Raw genomic sequence first — 20993 nt, forward strand, 5'->3', positions numbered from 1 at the left:
CTGCGGGGGACGGGGGGGGAGGGGAGGGAGGAGGCCAGAGATGGAGGACCCCCCGGCCAGCGTCCCCCCCCAAGTTCTCCTCGGGGAGATTGGGGTGCTGAGCCTGACAGCTAGAGAGAGAGGGAGGGAGGGAGAGGAGTTGGTGAGGGAAAGTTGAGAGAGGCAGGGGGAGATGGAGGTTGCGGGAGGAGGAGGACAGGGAGGTCGAGGCCCAGGGAGGGCAGGCCCAGTGGAGTTGACAAAAGGGAAGAGGCCGAGGCGGCCCCGGCCCGCCTGGCATCCTAGCTGCTCAGGAGGCTGACATCCGAGGATGGAGGTTCAAATCCAGCCCTGGCAGAAAAGTCCTTGAGACTCCGATCTCCAGTGACCCACCAGAAAGCCAGAGGTGGAGCTGTGGCTCAAGTGGTAAGAGTGGCGGCAGGCAGCCTTGAGCGGAGAAGTTCAGGGACAGCGCCCAGGCCCTGAGTTCAAGTCTCCACACCTGGCGAAAAAAAATCAAAAATAAAAATAAGTAAAACGGGAGAGACATTGCCAAGGTGAAAGAGAGAGAGAGAGGAGACCCCCTCCCCCCTTCCTTAGGAAAATCTGAGCCAGGAAAGACCCCTCCAAAGAGAAATAAAGATGAGGTGCACTGAAAAGAGGTCCCAGGGGAGCTGAATCTGGAACATAAGAGATTAAAGATGGGAGTTTGGAGACCAGGGAAAGACCCAGAGCTGGAGCTGGAGCCCCAGCATTAGCAGGGAAGCCGGTGAGGAGGGTCTCAGAAGACCTGGGAGTCCAGGGGAGCTGCGGGGGCAGGAAAAGAACTTTATTTATTTATTTATGTTGCTGGTCCTGGGGCTTGAACTCAGGGCCTGGGCACTGTCCTTGAGCCTCTCTGTGCTCAAGGCAAGCGCTCTTACCATTTGAGCCACAGCGTCCCTTCTAGCTTTTTCTGTGGATGTGGTAACTGAGGAATCAAATCCAGGGCTTCATGTTGAGCCACATTCCCAGCCCCTGTTTATTGTTTATGTGCCAGTCGTGGGACTGAAATTCAGGGCTTTTTGTTGGCTTTTTGTGCTCCAGCATGGTGCTCTACCACTTGAGTCACAGCTCTACTTCCGGCTTTTTGCTGGTTCATAGGTGATAAGAGTCTCACAGACTTTCCTGCCCAGAGTTGGTCCTGAACCACGATGCTCAGATGTCAGCCTCTTGGGTAGCTAGGATGTCGGGTGTGAGCTGCCAGGTACTTGGGCTGACCCAGCCCCCTTGTCACCACAGTGTCCTCCGCCTGGGGAGGCTGCGTGGAGGTGGATTCGGAGACGGAGGCCGTGTACGGGATGACCTTCAAAATCCTGTGCATCTCCTGCAAGCGGCGCAGTGAGACCACCGCGGAGACCTTCACCGAATGGACCTTCCGCCAGAAGGGCACGGAAGACTTCGTCAAGGTGTGCCAGGGCCTGGCACCCAAGGGCCAGGGCATGTGTGAGGATTTCAAGCTTAGGAGGAAGACTGCTTCTCTGTTTGCTCCAATCCTAGGTCTTGAAGTCAGGGCCTGGGCACTGTCCCTGAGCTTTTGCATTCAAGGCTGACGCTCTACCACTGGAGCCTCAGCTTCACTTCTGGTTGTTGGCTGGTTCCTTAGAAGTAAATCTCCCTTGAGTGTCCTGCTTTGAACTATAATCCTCAGATCTCTGCCCCCTGAGTAGCTGGGATTGCAGCCATGAGCCCCTGGCACCCAGTATCGTTTTACTACTATAAAATCAGAATTAAGTGGCAAAGTGCTTGCCTAGCAAGTACAACATCCTGGGTTGGATCCCTCATGCCAAAACAAAACAAAACAAGATAATCATAATCAGCTCTGATGAATGACCTAGGTTCCAATTCTGGTTATAACGCTGACCCTCTAGTGAACTTGGGCAGTTCACAGAGAGTCTCCAAGCCTCAGTTTCCTGTTCTGCAGTGGTGGGGAGGCAGTGGGAGGTGAAGGAAGTCATGTGGCATCTGGCTGGCTGGAAAGAAAGGTCACTGGAAAGAAAGGTCACTGGAAAGAAAGGTCACTGGAAAGAAAGGTCACTGGAACTCTTTGGCACCAGTAAAATCATCTTTGGCAACACTGGTGGCTCACACCTGTCCTCCCAGCCACCGCAGAGGCTGAGATCTAAAGATGGAGGTTCAGAGTCAGGCCAGACAGGAAGGTCCATGAGATTCTTATCCCTAGGGAATCGCCAGTATACCGGAAGTGATGCTGTGGCTCAAGTGGTAGAGCACTAGCCTTGAGCAAAAGAAGCTCAGGTTCAGAGCCTAAGCCCTGAGTTCAAGCCAGACGACTGACACCAAATAAATAAATCTTAGATTGTCATCATGGAACAAAAGCAAAACTTTTCCTATGTTTTCTGTACAATGTGTGTTTTATTTTTATTTATTTTTTATTTTATTTTATTTTATTTTTTGGGGGTCCAGTCGTGGGGCCTGAACTCTGGGTCTGGGCGCTGTCCCTCAGCTCTTCAGCTCAAGGCTAGTGCTCTACCATTTGAGCCACAGCGCCACTTCTGGCTTTTTTCTTTTTTCTTTGTGGTGTTGAGGAATCAAACCCAGGCCTCATGCATGCAAGGCAAGTGCTCTACCACTGAGCCACCTTCCCAGCCCATTATTTATTTTTTAAATGTGTGTTGATTCTGTTCATGAACCCAGGACCTCATGCTCTCCCTGAGCTTTCTCTTTTTCTGGCTCATGGCTAGCGTTGTACCTCTTGAGCCCTGCCTCCAGATCGGTTTTTTGCTGCTTGATTGAAGATGGAGTCTCATGAATTTTTTTTTTTCCCTCTTGTTGGCTTGGGACTGGACTCCTCCAGATTTCAACCTCCTGAGTAGCTTGGATTACAGGCACGAGCTACTGGTGACCTGGCTTGTATTTTTGAATTGCATGACGGCAGCACCTGCTGGACAGTGGTTGGGGGGCAGGGAGTGTCTCTCGCAGCTGGTGCCGGGGGAAGAAGTAAAGAGCGAGAGGGGTTTGGGAGTGGGCATGTGTGTCTTGGCCCAAGGCCCAAGGACAATCTCTGTGCCCAGGTGTGTGGGCACATCTTGTGTTTGTGTGGGTCAGATCGGGCCACAAGATTGGGGTCAGGTTATGGGTGGGAAAGACAGTCCCAAGCAGTGGCCCTTCTCTTCCTCTCCCCTTGGGTACCCCCAGATCCTGCGTTATGAGAACGAGGTGCTTCAGCTAGAGGACGATGAGCGGTTCGAGGGCCGGGTGGTGTGGAACGGCAGCCGGGGCACCAAGGACCTGCAGGATCTCTCCATCTTCATCACCAACGTCACCTACAACCACTCCGGCGACTACGAGTGCCACGTCTACCGCCTGCTCTTCTTCGATAACTACGAGCACAATACCACGGTGGTGAAGAAGATTCACCTGGAGGTGGTGGATAAAGGTGCGGCCGGCCCTCCTTCCCCCATGTGCGTGTTACCCGCTGCCCAGCCTCACGAGCATCACGGAGGGACAGATGGCGGGCTGGGGACAGGCTGGCTCCATGCCCAGGTGCACAGCAGAGAAGGGGAGAGAAGATCTGAGGTCAAACGAGGCCTTGTGGGTTTGGAAAATAACTTTTTTTTTTTTGGTTACTCATGAGGCTTGAACTCAGGGCCTGGGTGCCATCCGGACTTTCCTGCTGGCTTTGAATTACGATCCTCAGATCTCAGCCTCCTGAGTAGCCAGGATGACAGGCGTGAGCCACCAGTGCCCAGCAGTGTGTAATGTTTTTGATCCCTCCTGGCCCTTTAGCTGTTCAAGATCCTGGCCTATTTTTATCTTTATTTATTTATTTATTTTTTGCCAGTCATGGTGCCTGAACTCTGGGCCTGGGCACTGTCCCTCAGCTCTTCAGCTCAAGGCTAGTGCTCTACCACTTGAGCCACAGCGCCACTTCCAGCTTTTTCTGCTTATGTGGTGCTGAGGAATCGAACCCAGGGCCTCATGCATGCAAGGCAAGCACTCTACCACTGAGCCACCTTCCCAGCCCCCCTATTTTTATTTTTTTGTGTGCATGCTGGTCTTGGTCTTGAACTTGAGCCACAGCTCCACTTCCAGTTCTTCGTTGGTCCATTAGAGATGAGTCTTACCAACTTTCCTGCCTGAGCTAGCTTTGAACCGGGGTCCTCACATCTGAACTTCCTAAATTGCTGGGATTACAGGAGTGAGCCACTGGAGCCCAGCTTCTGACTGGCATACACTGGAATTTTCCAGGGCCCATTGGCGCAGAGACTCAGGGAACCATTTCCAGGCTCCACGCCAGTGAAGAGTCCTGGCAGACGAGTCCCTTGGGCCAGCAGCCCGCATAGCCAGCATCCGGGCACCTGCGCTTTCCTGCCAGCCTCCTGGCCTGCCCCTCACCCAGACTGCCACTTACTCCTGGGGGAGGGGCTTCTGCTCTCCCTCCCCTTACCCTGTTTTTGTTTTTGGTGCTAATCCTGAGGTTTGAACTCAAGGCCTGGGCACTATCCCTGAGCTTTTTCACAGGCTTTCCTGCCTAGGCTGGCTTTGAACTGTGATGCTCAGATCTCAGCCTCCTGAGTAGCTGGGATGACAGGCATGAGCCACCAGTGTCCAGCTTATTCTGAGGATTCTCACCGCACTTCAGTGAGAATCTATTGTAGTTACGCACTTTTTTTTTTTTTTTTTTGTTGGCTGTGGGACTTGAACTCTGGGCCTGGGCGCTGTCCCTCAGCTTTTCAGCTCAAGGCGAGTGCTCTACCACTTGATCAAGCCACAGCTCCACTTCCGGTTCTCTAATGGTTTATTGGAGATAAGAGTCTCCCGGACTTTCCTACCTGGGCTGGCTTTGAACTCTGATCCTCAGATCTCAGCCTCCTGAGTAGCTAGGATTATAGGCATGAGCATTTATGAGCATTTTTTTTTAATTTTTTTTTTTTTTGTCGGTCGTGGGGCCTGAACTCTGGGCCAGGGCGCTGTTCCTCAGCTCTTCAGCTCAAGGCTAGTATTCTACAACTTGAGCCACGGCACCACTTCCAGCTTTTTTTTTTTCCTGCTTATGTGGTGCTGAGGAATCGAACCCAGGGCCTCATGCATGCAAGGCAAGTGCTCTACCACTGAGCCACCTTCCCAGCCCCATTTTTTTTTTTTTTTGAGAATGGAAAAACAAGTGCAGAGAGGTTGTGTCACCTGCCCAACATCACACAGCTGGCAAGTAGCAGACTCAGGATTTGAACCTGAGGCTTTGTACTGCCCCCTGGAAGTCACAGATACTTCCTGAAGTCACACCCCCACTCCCAGGCCATTGGGGGCTTGGTTGTCAATCATCCCGGTCACCATGGCAATAGGGCAATCAGCAGGAGGATTTAAAGTGCATGCTAGGCCCAGAGAGGTCAAGCGGCTGGTCCATGCACAGTGTGACTGGGTCTGTCTGAGGTGTGTCCTTGAATTTGGGCCTCTCTCCCTCCTTTGTCCCCCCAGCCAACAGAGACATGGCGTCCATTGTGTCTGAGATCATGATGTATGTGCTCATCGTGGTTCTGACCATCTGGCTGGTGGCCGAGATGGTGTACTGCTACAAGAAGATCGCAGCTGCCACGGAGGCTGCGGCCCAGGAGAACGCGTGAGTCAGGCAGGGCTGCAGCCACCAGCACCCTCAGACCACCTGGGCCGGGGATGTGGGAGCAGCAAGCCACCTGCATACCAGAAATGTATTGGCTACAATGGAGGAGGGGGAGAGGTCCAGAAAGAGAGGCTGAGTGCGGTGCCCCAGGGCCACTGGCTGCTCTCAGCATTCCCTCCCTTTTATTTGTTTGTTTGTTTGTTTTGTGCCAGTCTTAGGACTTGAACTCAAGGACTGGGTATAGTCCTTGAAGACTGGTCCTCTACCACTTGGAGCCACAGCTGCACTTCCAGCTTAGTCGTGGTTCCTTGGAGATTAGAGTCTCCCGGACTTTCCTGCCCCCGGGCTGGGTTTTGTTTTGATCCAGTCGTGGGGCCTGAACTCTGGGCCTGGGCGCTGTTCCTCAGCTCTTCAGCTCAAGGCTAGCCCTCTACCACTTGAGCCACAGCGCCACTTCCGGCTTTTTTTTTCTTTTTTTTGCTTATGTGGTGCTGAGGAATGGAACCCAGGGCCTCAGGCATGCAAGGCAAGCACTCTACCACTGAGCCATCTTCCCAGCCCCCGGGCTGGGTTTTGAACTGTGATCTTCAGATCTCAGCCTCCTGAGTAGCTAGGATTCAGGGTTCCTCAGGGAGAGACACCTCCTCACCGCCACCCCCCAACAACCTTCCCCATTTTCCAAGCCTGGATTATGATGAGCTGTCATTTTGGTCTTTTTTGTTTTTTTTTTTTTCTCCCAGCTCGGAATATTTAGCCATCACTTCGGAGAGCAAAGAGAACTGTACGGTCGTCCAGGTTGCTCAGTAGCCCAGGTGAGTCCGGTGGGCACAGGGGGAGTGTGGTGGGGGCATCTGAGAAGGGGCGTCGGTCCTCTAACCCCCCCCTCATCTCTCCCTTTCCCTTTAGGCCCTGGGCTGCCACCTCAAGGAAGAGCCAGCCCTAATGCCAACATTGGGGTACAGCCTCCCCCCACATACACAATGGAGGGGGGGTTGGCCACCCCTGGGCCTCCATGAGCCTCAGAAATCTGCCAAGGAGCCTCCAGGGTGGGAGGGCAGGGGACCCCCTCACCCAGCCTTCTTCCTCCTGCTCTGTGGCCCTCCTGCCCGCCACCCCCTGCCGCTGTGCATGATGGGTAAAGCAATACTGGCCATGTCCCCCAGCCCCTGCTTCTGCTGCCTGTGGGAGGGGAAGGGTGGTGAGGCAGTGTGGGGGGGCCAATGGCTCCGCACCCCTCTTTTTGCTAATTTGCACACATTGGCCGCTCCAGACACACACTGCTAGGCCAGCCCTTTCTTATCCCTGCTCCCTGGCCCTGCCCAGCAAGGGGGTTGGCATGGGCCAGGACTGTGGGGACAGAAGGTTCTGGGCCTTCTCCTCCCTCCCTCCCAATCCTTGGACCCCCTAGCATCATCATCTTCTCCTTGCTTCCTCCGGCTGGACCTGGGGTCCCCCTTCCTGTAATGCATTCCCGCCTCGGTGCCCCCCCATCCTCCCTCTCACCAGCCTTGGTCTGAGCCCACTGAGGGGCTTCATCTCTCTTTACAGAAGTAGTTTTGTTCTGGAAATAAAGATTCTTGGACTTGATTTGCCTCTCTCCCTTTCCCTCTCTCCTCCTCCTCCTCCTCTTCCTCCTCCCCCCGCTTCTGTTCTCATCCTATGTTTAGCCCCAAACCGTAAAGTCTCAGCCTTATTTTTTTGTGTGCAAGAACTAGGGCTTGAACTCAGGACCTAGATGCTGTCCTTGAGCTTTTTCCGCTCAAGGCTGCTGCTCTACCACTTGAGCCACAGCTCCACCTCTGGCTTTTGGTTGATTGATTGGAGATGAGGGAGACTTCTGCCTAGGCTGGTTTTGAACTGTGATCCTCAGGTCTCAGCCTCCTAAGTAGCTAGATGAGAGGTGTGAGCCAGGCAGCACCCATTTGGGGTACAGTCGGGGATCCCAGAGTTGGCTCTGAAGCCTGGGGATACCATGGAGGGCAACATCGTTGATAGGGTACAGTAGTTCCGTGAGGGTCTCCAGAGGAAAGAGGAAAGGGAGAAGGAAGGAGAGGGAGGAGAAGAGAGAAGACAGGAAAAAGAGAAAGAGACATTCAGGCCTGGGGTTGCTAGGTGTGGTGGTTCACACCTGTAATTCCGGCCACTTGGGAGGTTGAACTCTGAGGATCAGTTCAAGGCCAGACTGGGTGTATCGCCAAAAAAACAGAAGTGGAACTGTGGTTCAAGTGGTAGAGAGCCATCTTGGAGTCAAACTGCTAAGAGACAGTGCCCAGGCCCTAAGGTCAAGTCCCAGTACCCCCCCCCCACACACACATACACATAGAAAGCCCTCAGCCAGGCTGAGCACTAGAGGGGGGTGATCAGAGCTTGGTCCAGGCCCAGCGGTGCATCGCTCTGGGGTCAGCCAGCTTGGGGAGGAGGCTGCGGCCCGAGGCCCCGCCTGCCCGCTGTGTTTGTGTGGTGCGGGGTCAGCGGTGGACGGCGCTTGGCCTGCTGGCTGGACAGCGTGCTGCCATCTGCCTCTAGTCCCTTCCGGCCACTTGGCCTGGCCCTTAGCACTTGGTGTCACCTTTTCCGGGCCAAGTCCTCCCTCCTCCCTCCCTTCCCCCAGTGGAGGACTTTCTGGGCCCCAGAGGTCATTGCAGCCGGCTGACCAGGTCAACCCCGTGACTTTTAGGAAAGGGGTTGGGGGAGGGGCGGGACTAGGGACGGAGGGGGGGCTGTGACCCAGGAGGTGGTTGGGGATTCATAGGCCAAGGGGGCTAGCATGTGCTTCTAGAACCTTCCACTCAGATTCTTCCAGCTTTGGGGAAAAAGAAAAAACAACCCTCACCCCAGCCTGTTCTCAGGCCTACCTGAACCCCTCTGCAAGCCTGAGGCCCCGGCCTGCAGGTCCAGCCTCCTCCCACCACCACCACCACCCCTCTTTTTTTTTATTTTTTTTTGTTCTAATAAGCCCGGCCCCCAATGCCAGGTGGCCTCTGCGGTCACCAATCCCGCGGGCCAGCCCCTCCCCGCCCCTTCCCCCGCCCCTCCTCCTCAGGTGAGGCCGCCCGGGCCTAGCAGGCCGAGCCCAGCCCCGCTGCCCCGCTGCCCCTGCCGCCCCTGCCTGCCGCCCGCCGCCTTCGCCATCGCCCTGCAGGCCCCCCCCTCACACTTCTTGTGGGGGCCAGCACCATGTTCCTGCCCAGGCCTGGAGACTAATCTCAAATCCGCACTGTCTCCGGTGGACCCCAGGGTAAGGCCCAGAGCTCCCCCCCCTGCCCCGTACTCCCCAGACTCAGGGAGACGTGTCCACACCCCCCTGTCTAGCCCACCTGAGCCTCACTCCTCACACAAGGGGCTCCCACCATGTGTCGTTCCCCCCCCACACCCCTAAGACGTGGCTTGTGTCCCTGGGCCCTGGACCTCCAGCTGCTGCAGCCGCCCCCCTCAAACCCCGCAGTCGAATCCAGGAGTTCAGATCTTCAGTCCCCCCCTTCCTCCTCCCCAGGCTTAGCTTTGGGAGAGGTCCTGAGCCCTCAAAAAATCTTCACTGTCACCCCAGCCTCTGCTTGGACCCCATCTTTGAACCTGCCTCCAAGCTGTGGCCATGACCAAGGCCTGACCTGACTAGAACCTAGATGGATGCCTAGAATTGGGGGGGGCCAGTCTCCCCCAGGCCTGTCTCCCCTGTCCCTGTTCATCTCCCCACAGGGCCCGCCCCGGCCCAGGAGGCCAGCCCGGGAATCATTAATGAAAGTCCGGGACATGGCGGAGAAGGAGGGTGAGTGTCCGCTACTTGTCTCTGAACCCCAACCTTGGCTCGACTTTGACACCCTTCCCCTGTGTTCTGTCTGTCCTCAGCCCCTCCACTCCCAGGGGTTCCCCCCTTCCCACTCTCCAGATACCCCTCCTACCCTCATCCCCACCCCCCATCTGAAGTCTCCTCTACCTAATTAACTATTAACCAAATTGTCTATGTGTGGCATGCCTCTCTGCTAACCCTGTGTGACCTTGCTGGCACCTTGCCTCAGTTTCCCCCAGTTGGACTTGGGATGGAGGTGGTGGGGTGGCGGACGGGGAGCGGTGTGGACAGGGTGGTCACTGCTTGGAGCGGAGGACGGCCATTCTAGAGTGAAACACAGTTTACATTTGGGTCTCGTGCCGCTCTTTGCTGTGTGGTTTTGTGTGAGTAGCATTGTGTCTCTGGTCTTCAGCTCCCCAACCCCCCTAACATACACATCATTGGGTCCAGTGAGGATGAGATTGTGGGGAGAGTAGAGGGGCCAAGGCACCGGAACGGGGCTCAGAAGGGATGCTAGAGTCACAATTCAGTTGTCATGCAGGGTTGGGTGGATTTGGGGGTCCTAAAAGCTCAGAACCTCCACCCATTCCAGATGCTTCTTAATCCTATGGACAGAGCAGAGAGAAGATTGGGACTTGGCCAGGATAGAAACAGAGACAGAGAAAGAAAGAGAAAGACCCAGACAGAGGGGAGAGAGACCACTTAGGAGGTGACAGGAAAACCACCCGACAGGTCGGCCGGCAGGCAGGGGCTCAGAAACCCCTGCAGTGGGCTCTCCAGGCTCTTCTTCCCAACGCTGATCGGACCAGCTGGAGAGGGCTCGAACTCAGGGCCTGGCACCATCCCTTAGCTTTTTCCACTCAAGGCTGCTACCTTGCCCCTTGAGCCACAGGTCCACTTTGGGTTTTTTTGGCTGGTTCATTGGAGATAAGAGTTTCCAGGGGCTGAGAATATGGCTCAGTGGTAAAGTGCTTGCCTAGCATGCATGAAGCCCTGGCTTTGATTCCTCAGTACCACATACCCAGAAGTGGTAGGGTGTTAATCTTGAGCAAAAGAAGCTCAGGGACAGTGCCCAGGCCCTGAGTGCCAGCCCCAGGACTGGCAAAAAAAAAAAAAAAGAAAAAATCCAGGATATTTTTTTTCTGCCCTGGGCTGGCTTTGAACCACAATCCTCAGATCTCAACCTCCTGAGGAGCTAGGATTATAGGTATGAGCCTCTGGTGCTGGCTGGTGTGAAGATTGAAATGTGGCTGTAATGATTCGCACAGCTCTGTGGCCTCCTCCAGGGGTCTGGATCTTGACCCAGGTAGCACTGAGAGCCCTCCCCCCAGATCACTGACTGTGGTCCCGCATGAAACCAGGCTCTGAGCATGTGGACAGCAGAGGCTGGAATCCTGAGGACTATTTTCCCGATGGGACTAAGTAGGCATTGGTGGCTGGGCCTCTCTGGGTTTCCTTTCCTTGTGTGTAAATAGCAATTTTCCTTTCCTTTTGCTGGTCATGGGGCCTGAACTCTTGGCCTGGGCTCTCCCTCAGCTCTTCAACTCAAGGCTAACACTCTACCACTTGGGCCACAGGGCCACTTCCGGATTTTTTTTTCTTTTTGCTTATGTGGTGCTGAGGAATCGAACCCAGGGCCTCAGGCATGCAAGGCAAGCGCTCTACCATGCAGCCACCTTCCCAGCCCGGAATTTTCTTTTTCTTGTGTATTTATCGGTACTAGGTCTTGAACTCAGGGCCTGGGTGATGTCACTTAGCTTTTTCCATAGTGCCCTAACACTAAGCTGCTTAATTGCAGATAAAAGTCCCATAGTCTTTCTTGCCCTTGGCTGGCATCAAACCATGGTCTTCAAATCTCAGCCTCCTAAGTAGCTAGGATTAAGGCATGAGCTACCAGCTTCTAGTTTTAGATTTCTTAGTGCAGTGGAAATTCACCCAAGGTTCCCCCAAAGCTTCTGGGATTGGGATCAGAAGAGAGAGCTGAGTCTCAACTCAGAGACCCAGTGGGAAGGAGGTAGGGTGGACCAGGCAGCCGGAAGAGCAGGGCTGAGTGTATGTGCACACAGGACACTAGTATATCTGGAGTTGAAGTTGGAGGAGACTGGCTGATCGGAAGGTTGGAGGGTTCGAGGTAGTGCAGGGTCTTCCCACCAGATGGCGCTGGTGCTATGACTTCCTTTCTAGGTTTTGTTATTACTTTGTTTTTTGTTTTTAATTTTATTTTTGTCATGATTTGGGGGGGGGGCGGTACCAGGATTTGTAGTCAGGCCTCCTGCCTCCTCTCCTTCTTTTGTGCAAGGCTGGAGCTCTACCCTTGAGCCACAGCTCCATTTCTAGCTTGTTTTATTAATGAGAGAAGAGTCTCATAGACTTTTCTGCCTGGGCTGGCTTTTTTTTTTTTTGGTTGTGGGGCTTAAACGCTGGGCCTGGGCACCGTCCCTGAGCTCTTCAGCTCAAGGCGAGAGCTCTACATTGAGCCACTTCCGGTTTTCTGGTGGTTTACTGGAGATAAGAGTCTCACAGACTTTCCTTGCTCAGGCTGGCTTTGAACCACGATCCTCAGTCCTCAATCTCCTGAGAAGCTAGGATTACAGGCATAAGCTACCAGTGCCCTGCCTGGGCTGGCTTTGAACCTCCATCCTTGAATCTCAGACTCCTGGGTAGCTGGGATTACAAGCATGAGCTACCAGTGCCCGGCTATTTAATAGGTTATTTTTACAAGTTCCGTGGTTTGTGTTGCTCTGCAGAAGTTCTATTAAATGTCTGATAATGACCCACATTGCTGTCTGGGGATTTGAGGAAGCAAGTTCAAACCTCAGCTCTCTAAAAGCCATATAGTCTGAGGGGATAAGGGAACTGGGAAGCTATGGACTTGAAAGGCAGATTACCAGGCTTCTGTATCTTGGGGAGCGGAGGGGGAGACTGCCCAATGGTTAGATAGGGCTGGTCGGACTGTGCAACTGCCAAGCAGTAGGAATGAGGGCCTTGGAGACAGGCCTGCGCGCGGCAGATCTGGGACAACATGGAGGGCAGTTTGAGATCTGATCGTGTGTCGGCATCCGGGTACTCCCAGATAAGATGCTGACTCAACACTCAGAAGACATCTGTCAGCCCAGCTGCTCAGGAGGCTGAGCTCTGAGCATCATAGTTCAAAGCCAGCCCAGGCAGGAACTCTGGGCCAGTGTTTGAACTCAGGTCCTTGCACTTGCTTGTGCTTGCTTGCTTGGCTGGCACTCTACCACATGAGCCACGCCTCCAGCTCAGCTTTTTTTTTTTTTAAACTGATTATTTTGGAAATGGAGTCTCCTGTGCGTTTTCTGCCTGGGCCAACTTTGGACATCAGTCCTCTGGATCTCAGCCTTCTGAGTGGCACAGACACCGCGACACTGGGGCCAGGTGAGGTCTGGGGCCAGGCCTGGCCGTGGCTGCAGCCTGGTGTCTGTTACAGGTGGCCGGAGGGTACAAGGCTGCTCTGGACCCAAGGTGGCTGCGCTCTCCGTAGGAACCCTGCTGCTCCTCACGGCCATCGGAGCAGCTTCCTGGGCTGTTGGTGAGCATAGTATTTACCTCTGACCTCCCCCGTGCTGGGTCTCCCCACACACACACTAGGCCTCCCACCAGCCCATCCTCACCTCCACCTTCTCCACAGTGACCCTACTCAGGAGTGATCAGCAGCCACTGTACCCAGGTGAGTACACAGGGCTGGAGGAAGCGGGCCTGTGTGTGCGCATGTGCATGTGCATGTGCATGTTTGCGTATGTGTGTGAAAGTATTTTCTTTTTTTTTGTTGATGCTCTTAAAGGTTGAGCCTTGCCTGACTTGAGTCAGGCACACATTGGTTATTTTTTACATTGGTTATTTTTATCCACCTATGTATTTGCTCCTTTACTATTTTTTGTTGTTGTTGTTGTTTTTGTCAGTCATGGGCCTTGAACTCTGGGCCTGGGCGCTGTCCCTCAGCTCTTCAGCTCAAGGCGAGCGCTCTAAACTTGAGCTACAGCGCCACTTCCGGTTTTCTGGTGGTTTATTGGAGATAGGAGTCTCACGGTCTTTCCTGCCCAGGCTGGCTTTGAACTGCGATCCTCAGATCTCAGCCTCCTGAATAGCTAGGATAACAGGTGTGAGCCACCAGCACCCAGCACCTTTACTAGTTTTTATTTGTTCATCTGTCATAAATCACTTATCTACTTGTTTATATTTACTCATTTTTCTATGATGCATCTACTTATTTACTTGTGTATATTGTGTATACACACACACACACATTTGTTTTATTTTGTTTTGTTTTTGTGCTGGTTCTGAGGCTTAAACTCAGGACCTGGAAGATGTCCCTGAGCTTTTGTGCCCAAGGCTAGTGCTCTACTGCTTGAGCCACAGCTCCACTTCCAGCTTTTTGGTGGTTCATTGGAGATACATTTCTCACAGCCTTTACTGCCTGGGCACTGTTGCCCGGTTAACAAAACGGTTTTGTTCCTTTTTTGTTTAGCTTATGTATCAATATGGTGTTCATACACGTGTGATCCTGCAGTACTGGGGATCGAACTCACATTTCCTAGGCAGGTGGCTTTCCATTACTGACCCATGCCATGGTCCTAATCTCGTGAGATTTTCCCCAAACCCAGTGAGCATGGACTTTCATTCTCTTCACTTTACAAATGGGGCAATGGACCTGGCGCCAGTGGCTCCCGCCTGTCATCCTAGCTACTCAGAAGCTGAGACCTGAGGATCGCGGTTCAAATGCAGCTGGGGCAGGAGAGTCTATGAGACTCTTATCTCTAATTAACTGCCCAAAAAGCCAGAAGTAGAGCTGTGGCTCAAGTGGTGAGAGTGCCAGCCTTGAGTGAAAGAGCTGAGTTCAAGGCCCAAGACCAGCACAAAATAAAAACAAAAGCAACACCCCCTCTCCCTGTCCCTACCTTGTTTTTTCTGGGATTTTCACAGCTCTAAGTATATCACACAATCTGGTAAGCACACCAGGTGATCTAGAACAGACTTCTTACCTTGCTTAAAATAATATGGACAGGAATAAAGAATTGAAAAGTGAGAGGCCCATGGCACAAAACATCGTTTTAAAAATAATTGGAGGAGAGCCAAGAATGGCGGTGTGCTGCAGGGGAAGCTGGGGTAAAAGGGTGGAAGTTCAGGGCCAGCCTGGGATACATAGTTAAAGCCGCTTCAAAGAAGAGTGTGGCAATGTCACATTATGGAGACCATATCTCAAACACAAAATATAGCCGAGGGCCAGTGGCTCGTGTGTTTTGGACATGGCACCTGCTTGGGGTTTTGTTTTTTTGTTTTTGTCGGTTCTGAGGCTTGAACTCTGGGCCTGGGCGCTGTCCCTCAGCTCTTCAGCTCAAGGCTAGTGCTCTACCACTTGAGCCATAGCACCACTTCCGGTTTTCTGGTGGTGAGTCTCGTGGACATTCCTCCTCCAACTGGCTTTGAACTATGATCCTCAGATCTCAGCCTCCTGAGTAGCTAGGATTACAGGCGTGAGCCACCAGCAGCTCGGTCTGGCTAAGAGATCAAAAATCTCTGCTCCTCCCCTCTGTTACCCCTTCCTTCCCTCCCTGCCTCCTTCCCTCTCTCCTTTCTCCCCTCCCCACCCCGGCTCTGCTGCTGCTTGCTCTCTGTGTTTGTTTCCTGTGTCCTACTTGATTCCCTGTCTTCTCTGCCCCCTCCCCCACACCGCCTGCTTCAGGGCCCCTCCCAGGTGAGCACCACTGGGTTTTCTGATTTGTCCCTCGTTTGTCCCTTTCCTTCCCCACCTCCCGCTGGGATCTGAAGCTCAGCCCCTGCAGCCCGGCCGTTTGCATTTGTTCCTTCTTGTGGTGCCTTGGTCATTGCCCAAAATAGAGCCTGGATCACACCACGCTTGGTAGATGTGTGAAGAGAGGCGCTGGAGTTTGGACCTGACATGGGGGGAAGGGTCCCCCAACTGCGTGGGGGGATGAACTGAGGGATCTTTCAGCCAGTGGCCACTGGACAGCCCCAAGAGCCCCCACCCCCAATCGGGTTCCCAGTCCCCGGCTTTCTTCTTCTTTTTCTTCCTCCTCCTCCTGTTTTTTTTTCTTCCTTCTCCTCCTCCTCCTCTCTCCTGTACCTTCTTCTGCTTCTGCTTTTTCTTCCTCCTCCTCCCCCTTCTCCCAGGACTTCCCCATCTTTTCCCTCTTCCCCCACCCCCTCCAACCACACAGTTGTTTAGTTAAGCATTTGGATGGCCAACAGTCTTCAGGCTGCAAAAAAGAAAGGGAAGCTGGGCACGCCTGTAAGCCCAGCTGCGCAGGAGGCTGAGGGGTGAGGACCAAGGTTTGAAGCCAACACTGGGACAGACATGAGGCTCTTACCTCCAATGAACTGACAAAGCTTTGGCAGTAGAGCTGTGGCTCAAGAGGTAGAGCACCAAGCCATGAGAGAGTGAAAGACAGCGCCCAGCCCCTGAGTTCAGGCCCCAGGTCTTCCACACAGGTGTGCATGCGTGTGTACACACACACACACACACCAAAGTGAAGAATGTAGAAGCCAGCTGGATCAAAGGGGCCATTAGTAGCTAGCACCAGTGGCTCATGCCTGTCACCCTAGCTACTCAGGAGGCTGAGATCTGTGGATCACGGTTCAAAGCCAGCCCGGGCAGTGAAGTGTGAGATTCTTATCTCCAGTTAACCACCAGAAAACCTGAAGTGGCGCTGTGGCTCAAGTGGTAGAGCGCTCACCTTGAGCTAAAGAGCTGAAGGACAGCACCCAGGCCCAGAGTTCAGGCCCCATGACCCACCCAAAAAAAGGGAGGGGGCCGTTAGTAACTCATGTGATTCTGGAGGCTCCTCAGAGCGGGTGGCTTCAAGGAGCTTTCTGGAAATCTGGAACGTTCTTTCATGCCAGTCCCCCCCCCTCCTCCCCACCAAGGGAACCAAGAGCGTGGTGTCCCCAGGGCTTGTCTGGGCACCCAGCTTCTGGGGGAAGAGGCCTGTGCTGTGGCCGTCGTCATGGAAGGGAGGCTGGGGGGGCCCCGGGTCTGGGGCGACCTGGGCCCCAGCGCCCCCTTTGTGCCCTGCAGTGCAGGTCAGCCCTGTGGACGCGCGCGTCACGGTGTTTGACAGGATGGAGGGGACGTGGCGTCTGCTGTGCTCCTCCCGCTCCAACGCCAGGGTGGCGGGTCTCAGCTGCGAGGAGATGGGCTTTCTCAGGTACTGGGCACCCCAGAAGCAGAACGGGTTGTGGTTTTTTTGGGGGGGGCGGAGGGGAAGGGACACAGATGGAGCGGTGCTGACCCCTGCCCTGCCCAGGGCTTTGGTCCATTCCGAGCTGGACGTGAGGACCGCGGGCGCCAACGGCACGTGGGGCTTCTTCTGCGTGGACGAGGGCCGGCTGCCCCACGCCCAGAGCCTGCTGGATGTCATCTCTGTGTGGTGAGCGGGGCGGGGGCGGGGAGCCCCCCGGGGACCCTGCCCGCTCACCGGCCCCCGAGGCCTTCATTTCCCTCTGTTCTCTCTCTCTCCATCGTCGCCCCCCCCCGCCCCGCAGCGACTGTCCCAGAGGCCGCTTCCTGTCCACCGTCTGCCAAGGTGAGCCTGGGCCTCACCGCCATCCCCATGACTCAGCGTCCCTGGGACAGAGCCGGGGCTCTGGGGCCCCCCCAAAGAGAGGACTGTGTGGGGCGCTGGTGGCTCACGCCTGTCATCCTAGCTACTCAGGAGGCTGTGATCTGAGGATCGCAGTTCAAAGCCAGCCCCGGCAGGAAAAGTCTGTGAGATTCTTACCTCGAATTAAGCACCAGAAAACTGGAAGTGGCACTGTGGTTCAAGTGGTAGAGCACCAGCCTTGAGCAAGAAAAGCTCAGGGACGGTGCCCAGGCAGAGCATCCATCATCCTGAGGACCCCCTCCCTCCCTTCCCCCCAACAACAAGGCTGTGTCCCCTCAATCTGCCGGGGGGGGGGAACCTGTGGTCTCAGATCCCCTGGGACCAGACGCAGGCCTCCACCTCCCCGCCCCCCTCCCCCCACTGACCACACCCCTCTGGCACAGACTGTGGCCGCAGGAAGCTGCCCGTGGACCGCATCGTGGGCGGCCAGGACAGCAGCCTGGGCCGGTGGCCGTGGCAGGTCAGCCTGCGTTATGACGGGGCGCACCTGTGCGGGGGGTCCCTGCTATCTGGAGACTGGGTGCTAACCGCTGCCCACTGCTTCCCAGAGTGAGTGCCCCGCTCAGCGCCAGCCGGTGGGGGGGCAGGGCAGTGCCCAGGCTGCCCACCAGCCGTCCCTCCCATTGCCTGGCAGGAGGAACCGAGTCCTGTCTCTATGGAAAGTATTTGCTGGGGCCGTGGCCCAGGGCTCCCCCCATGGCGTGCAACTGGGGGTGCGGGCTGTCATCTACCACGGGGGCTACCTTCCCTTTCAAGACCCCAACAGCGGAGAGAACAGCAACGACATCGCCCTCGTCCACCTCTCCAGCCCCCTGCCCCTCACGGGTGAGTCGGGCACGCCTGCCCTAGCTACTCAGGAGGCTGCCATCTGAGGATTAGGGTTCAAAGCCAGCCTGGGCAGGAAAGTCTGTGAGGCTCTTTTATCTCCAGTGAATCACCAAAAAACCAGAAATAGACCCATGGCGCAAGTGGTAGAGCACCAACCTTGAGCAAGAAAAGCTCAGGGATAGCGCCCAGGCACTGAGTTCAAGCCCCAGGACCAACACATGCGTGCACGCATGCACACACACACACACGCACACACACACACACACAGACAAAACCAAGAAAGGGATAGCCGGATGTTCTAATGAAGCTTCTCACTAATACAGTTTCCAACTTCCTGGCTGCTCTTTCTCCTGCCTCAATTTCCCTGATTTCCCATGGCGGGGTTGGAGGGTATGAGCTGCAGATGGACAGGTTCACCCCGCCTGCAGCAGGTCAGCCCGGGGCTGGGGCCTCTCTCACAGAATACATCCAGCCTGTGTGTCTCCCCGCGGCCGGCCAGGACCTGGTGGACGGCAAGATCTGCACAGTGACCGGCTGGGGAAACATGCAGTACTACGGTGAGTCCTGCCTGTGCCCTGTGCCTGCCCACCACAGACACGGGGAGGGGCAGGGAAGGGAGAGAGAGAGAAGGAAGGGAGGGAGGGAGGGAGGCAGGCAAAGTGCCTGTCATCCTAGCTATTCAGGGGACTAAGGTCTGAGCACTGTGGTTTGAAACCAGCCCGGGCAGGAAAGTCTGTGAGACTCTTATCTCCAAGTAACCATCCGAAAAAGGAAAAAAGGCTGCAAGTGGAATTGTGGCTCAAGTGGTAGAGCACCAGTCTTCAGTGAAAAAGTTAGACAGTGCCCAGGCCCTGAGTTCAAGTCCTGGGGATCAGTGAAAGAAAAAGGAAGGTGGAAGAGAGAGAGGGAAGGAAGGGAAAGGAGAGCAAACACTCTGGTAGGCTGGTAGCTCTGGGGTCCCCCTCTGGGGAACAAGGGGGCAGAACCCGAGGGAGGGGGCAGGCTGGTTCCCCCAGCTCCCTCTAGCCTCGCCCCCCCCCCAGGCCAGCAGGCTCGGGTACTGCAGGAGGCCCGGGTCCCCATAATCAGCAACGATGTCTGCAACGGCCCCGACTTCTATGGAAACCAAATCAAACCTAAGATGTTCTGTGCCGGCTACCCCGAGGGGGGCGTGGATGCCTGCCAGGTGAGCCGGAAGGGCCGCCCTTCTCAAAGCTGGAGGGAGCCCCCCCCCGCCCCTCCCCTCTGGGCCTTCAGCGCGCTTCCCCTCCCCGCAGGGGGACAGTGGCGGGCCGTTCGTGTGTGAGGACAGCATCTCCCGGGCCCCGCGCTGGCGCCTGTGCGGCATCGTGAGCTGGGGCACCGGCTGCGCCTTAGCTCAGAAGCCAGGAGTCTACACCAAAGTCATGGACTTCCGAGAGTGGATCTTCCAGGCCATTAAGGTGAGCCAGGCCCAGTAGAAGGCAGCGGCTGTGTTTTCGTTTTCTTATGCCAGTCCTGGGATTTGAACTCAGGACCTGGACGCTGTCCCTGAGCTTTTTCACTCAAGGCTAGCACTCTACCCTTTGAGTCACAGCTCCACTTCTGGCTTTTGGCCGGTTCCTTGGTGATAAGAGTCTCACAGACTTCCCTGCTCAGGCTGGCCTCAAACCACAGTCTTCAGATCTCAGCCTCCTGAGTAGCTGACAGGTGTGAGCCACCGGCCCCTGTGGGAAGTTTTGTGGGTCTACCACGGAGGCAGAAATTCTGGGGCATCCGGAAGGGGCATTAGTTGTGGATCTTGGGGAGGGGGTGCTCAGCACACCACAGCTTGCAGCCGTCTCTCCCCAGACTCACTCCGAAGCCAGCGGCATACTGAGCCACCGCTGACCTGTGGCGTCTCCGTGCTGCCCGTGTCTCCAGCGCCCACGCTGGCCTGCGTGTGGCTGCCCTGGCTGTCTGTGGTTGGTACCACACCGAGTCCAGGATGGACCATGTTTCTTCTCGAGCCCAGTCCACGGGTCCAAGGACCCCTCTGAGCTGCTCGTGTGCCATAGTGGCGGCCCCCCCCAGCCAGCCACACCTCTCCCCCCCCCCCCGCCCCGCACCATGTGTAAATATTATTCTGCCCTCTGGGGAACCCTTGTTTAGGGGACCCTGGTGACAGGATGCTCTTTAAATAATAAAGATGGTTTTGATTAATGTGGTCTCCGCAGTCACAAATGTAAGCAGCAGTGAGGAAATTGTGGGGAGAGGGGAAGAGAAGAATTGGGGGACTGGCATGAAGCAGGCAGGAAATGTGATCTCCCAATTGTTGACTTAAGAGAATAAAAGTTTTTAGCTGGTTGATTCATTGGAAACACCTGGATCAGGTTTCAGGTACAGCTGGATCCAAGATCCAAGTGTTGTCTGATCTTTTTTTGTTTCGTGTTGGTTGTGGGGCTTGAACTCAGGGCCTGGGCACTGTCCCTGAGCTTTAGCACTCAAGGCTAGTGCTCTACTACTGTAAGTCACAGTGCCACTTCTGGTTTTCCAGGGACTAGTTGGAACTAAGAGTCTCATCGACTTTCCTGCCAGGGCTGGCTTTGAACCACGATCCTCAGATCTCAGCCTCCTGAGTAGCTAGGATGACAGGCGTGAGCCACAGGCTCCTGGCTGATCCATTTCTTTTCTTTTCTTTTCTTTTTTGGTCATGGGACTTGAACTCAGGGTCTGGGTGCTGCCCCTTAGCTCTTCAGCTCAAGGCGAGTGCTCTACCACTTGAACCACAGCACCACTTTCAACTTTTTCTGTTTATGTGGTGCTGAGGAATCAAACCTAGGGCCTCATGCATGTGAGGCAAACACTCTACCACTGAGCCACCTTACACACACACACACACACACACACTCCACACACTCTGAGGCAAACACTCTACCACTGAACCACCTTACACACACACACACACACACACATACACACACACACCTCCCTGTAAATTCCAAGTCTTATAGTCCAGGGAGGTAAAAAATATCCAAGGAGACCCTGCTCTCATTGGATATATTTGGGTCATGTGATGGAGCGCTCATTGGACAGATGTGGGTCATGTGATCCTCATGAATTCTTTGTGTACCTGGTTTATAGCATGGTGGGGGATGCTGAGTTTGAAAACCACATCCGCTGA

General features: G+C 54.9%; 2 protein-coding genes across 5 annotated transcripts; both read left to right on the forward strand.

Annotated features, from left to right (window-relative positions):
- Window positions 1–1264: 1264 nt before the first annotated feature.
- Window positions 1265–7183, forward strand: Scn1b (sodium channel, voltage gated, type I beta subunit). Its single transcript, XM_013026262.1, has 5 exons — window positions 1265–1427; window positions 3175–3415; window positions 5455–5596; window positions 6337–6408; window positions 6503–7183. The coding sequence occupies exons 1-4, from the start codon at window positions 1320–1322 to the stop codon at window positions 6401–6403; spliced, it is 558 nt and encodes a 185-aa protein (XP_012881716.1). The 5' UTR covers window positions 1265–1319; the 3' UTR covers window positions 6404–6408; window positions 6503–7183.
- Window positions 7184–8676: 1493 nt separating this feature from the next.
- Hpn (hepsin) lies at window positions 8677–20032 on the forward strand. 4 transcript variants are annotated; one of them, XM_013026242.1, is made up of 13 exons: window positions 8677–8834; window positions 9144–9362; window positions 12832–12933; window positions 13033–13071; window positions 16438–16567; window positions 16667–16789; window positions 16905–16945; window positions 17407–17572; window positions 17658–17848; window positions 18280–18408; window positions 18895–19037; window positions 19129–19293; window positions 19682–20032. In XM_013026242.1, the coding sequence occupies exons 2-13, from the start codon at window positions 9224–9226 to the stop codon at window positions 19718–19720; spliced, it is 1407 nt and encodes a 468-aa protein (XP_012881696.1). In that variant the 5' UTR covers window positions 8677–8834; window positions 9144–9223; the 3' UTR covers window positions 19721–20032. The 4 variants fall into 4 exon arrangements, with proteins under 4 accessions (XP_012881696.1, XP_012881699.1, XP_012881698.1 ...); XM_013026245.1 differs by having other exon boundaries at window positions 9248–9362; XM_013026244.1 differs by having other exon boundaries at window positions 9293–9362.
- The last annotated feature ends 961 nt before the right edge of the window (window positions 20033–20993 follow it).

Source organism: Dipodomys ordii, unplaced genomic scaffold (assembly GCF_000151885.1).
Source record: "Dipodomys ordii isolate 6190 unplaced genomic scaffold, Dord_2.0 Scaffold92, whole genome shotgun sequence".
NCBI lineage: Eukaryota > Metazoa > Chordata > Mammalia > Rodentia > Heteromyidae > Dipodomys > Dipodomys ordii.

What these genes read in the sequence shown, in the direction of transcription:
- Hpn (XM_013026242.1), top strand. Translation starts at nt 9,224, where the DNA reads ATGCCTAGAATTGGGGGGGGCCAGTCTCCCCCAGGCCTGTCTCCCCTG. An exon ending in AGCAGCTTCCTGGGCTGTTG is followed by an intron (nt 12,934 to 13,032) that starts GTGAGCATAGTA and finishes CCTTCTCCACAG; the next exon opens with TGACCCTACTCAGGAGTGAT. An exon ending in CAGCCCCCTGCCCCTCACGG is followed by an intron (nt 17,849 to 18,279) that starts GTGAGTCGGGCA and finishes CCCCGCCTGCAG; the next exon opens with CAGGTCAGCCCGGGGCTGGG.
- Scn1b (XM_013026262.1), top strand. Translation starts at nt 1,320, where the DNA reads ATGACCTTCAAAATCCTGTGCATCTCCTGCAAGCGGCGCAGTGAGACC. An exon ending in GCACGGAAGACTTCGTCAAG is followed by an intron (nt 1,428 to 3,174) that starts GTGTGCCAGGGC and finishes GGGTACCCCCAG; the next exon opens with ATCCTGCGTTATGAGAACGA. An exon ending in CCTGGAGGTGGTGGATAAAG is followed by an intron (nt 3,416 to 5,454) that starts GTGCGGCCGGCC and finishes TTGTCCCCCCAG; the next exon opens with CCAACAGAGACATGGCGTCC.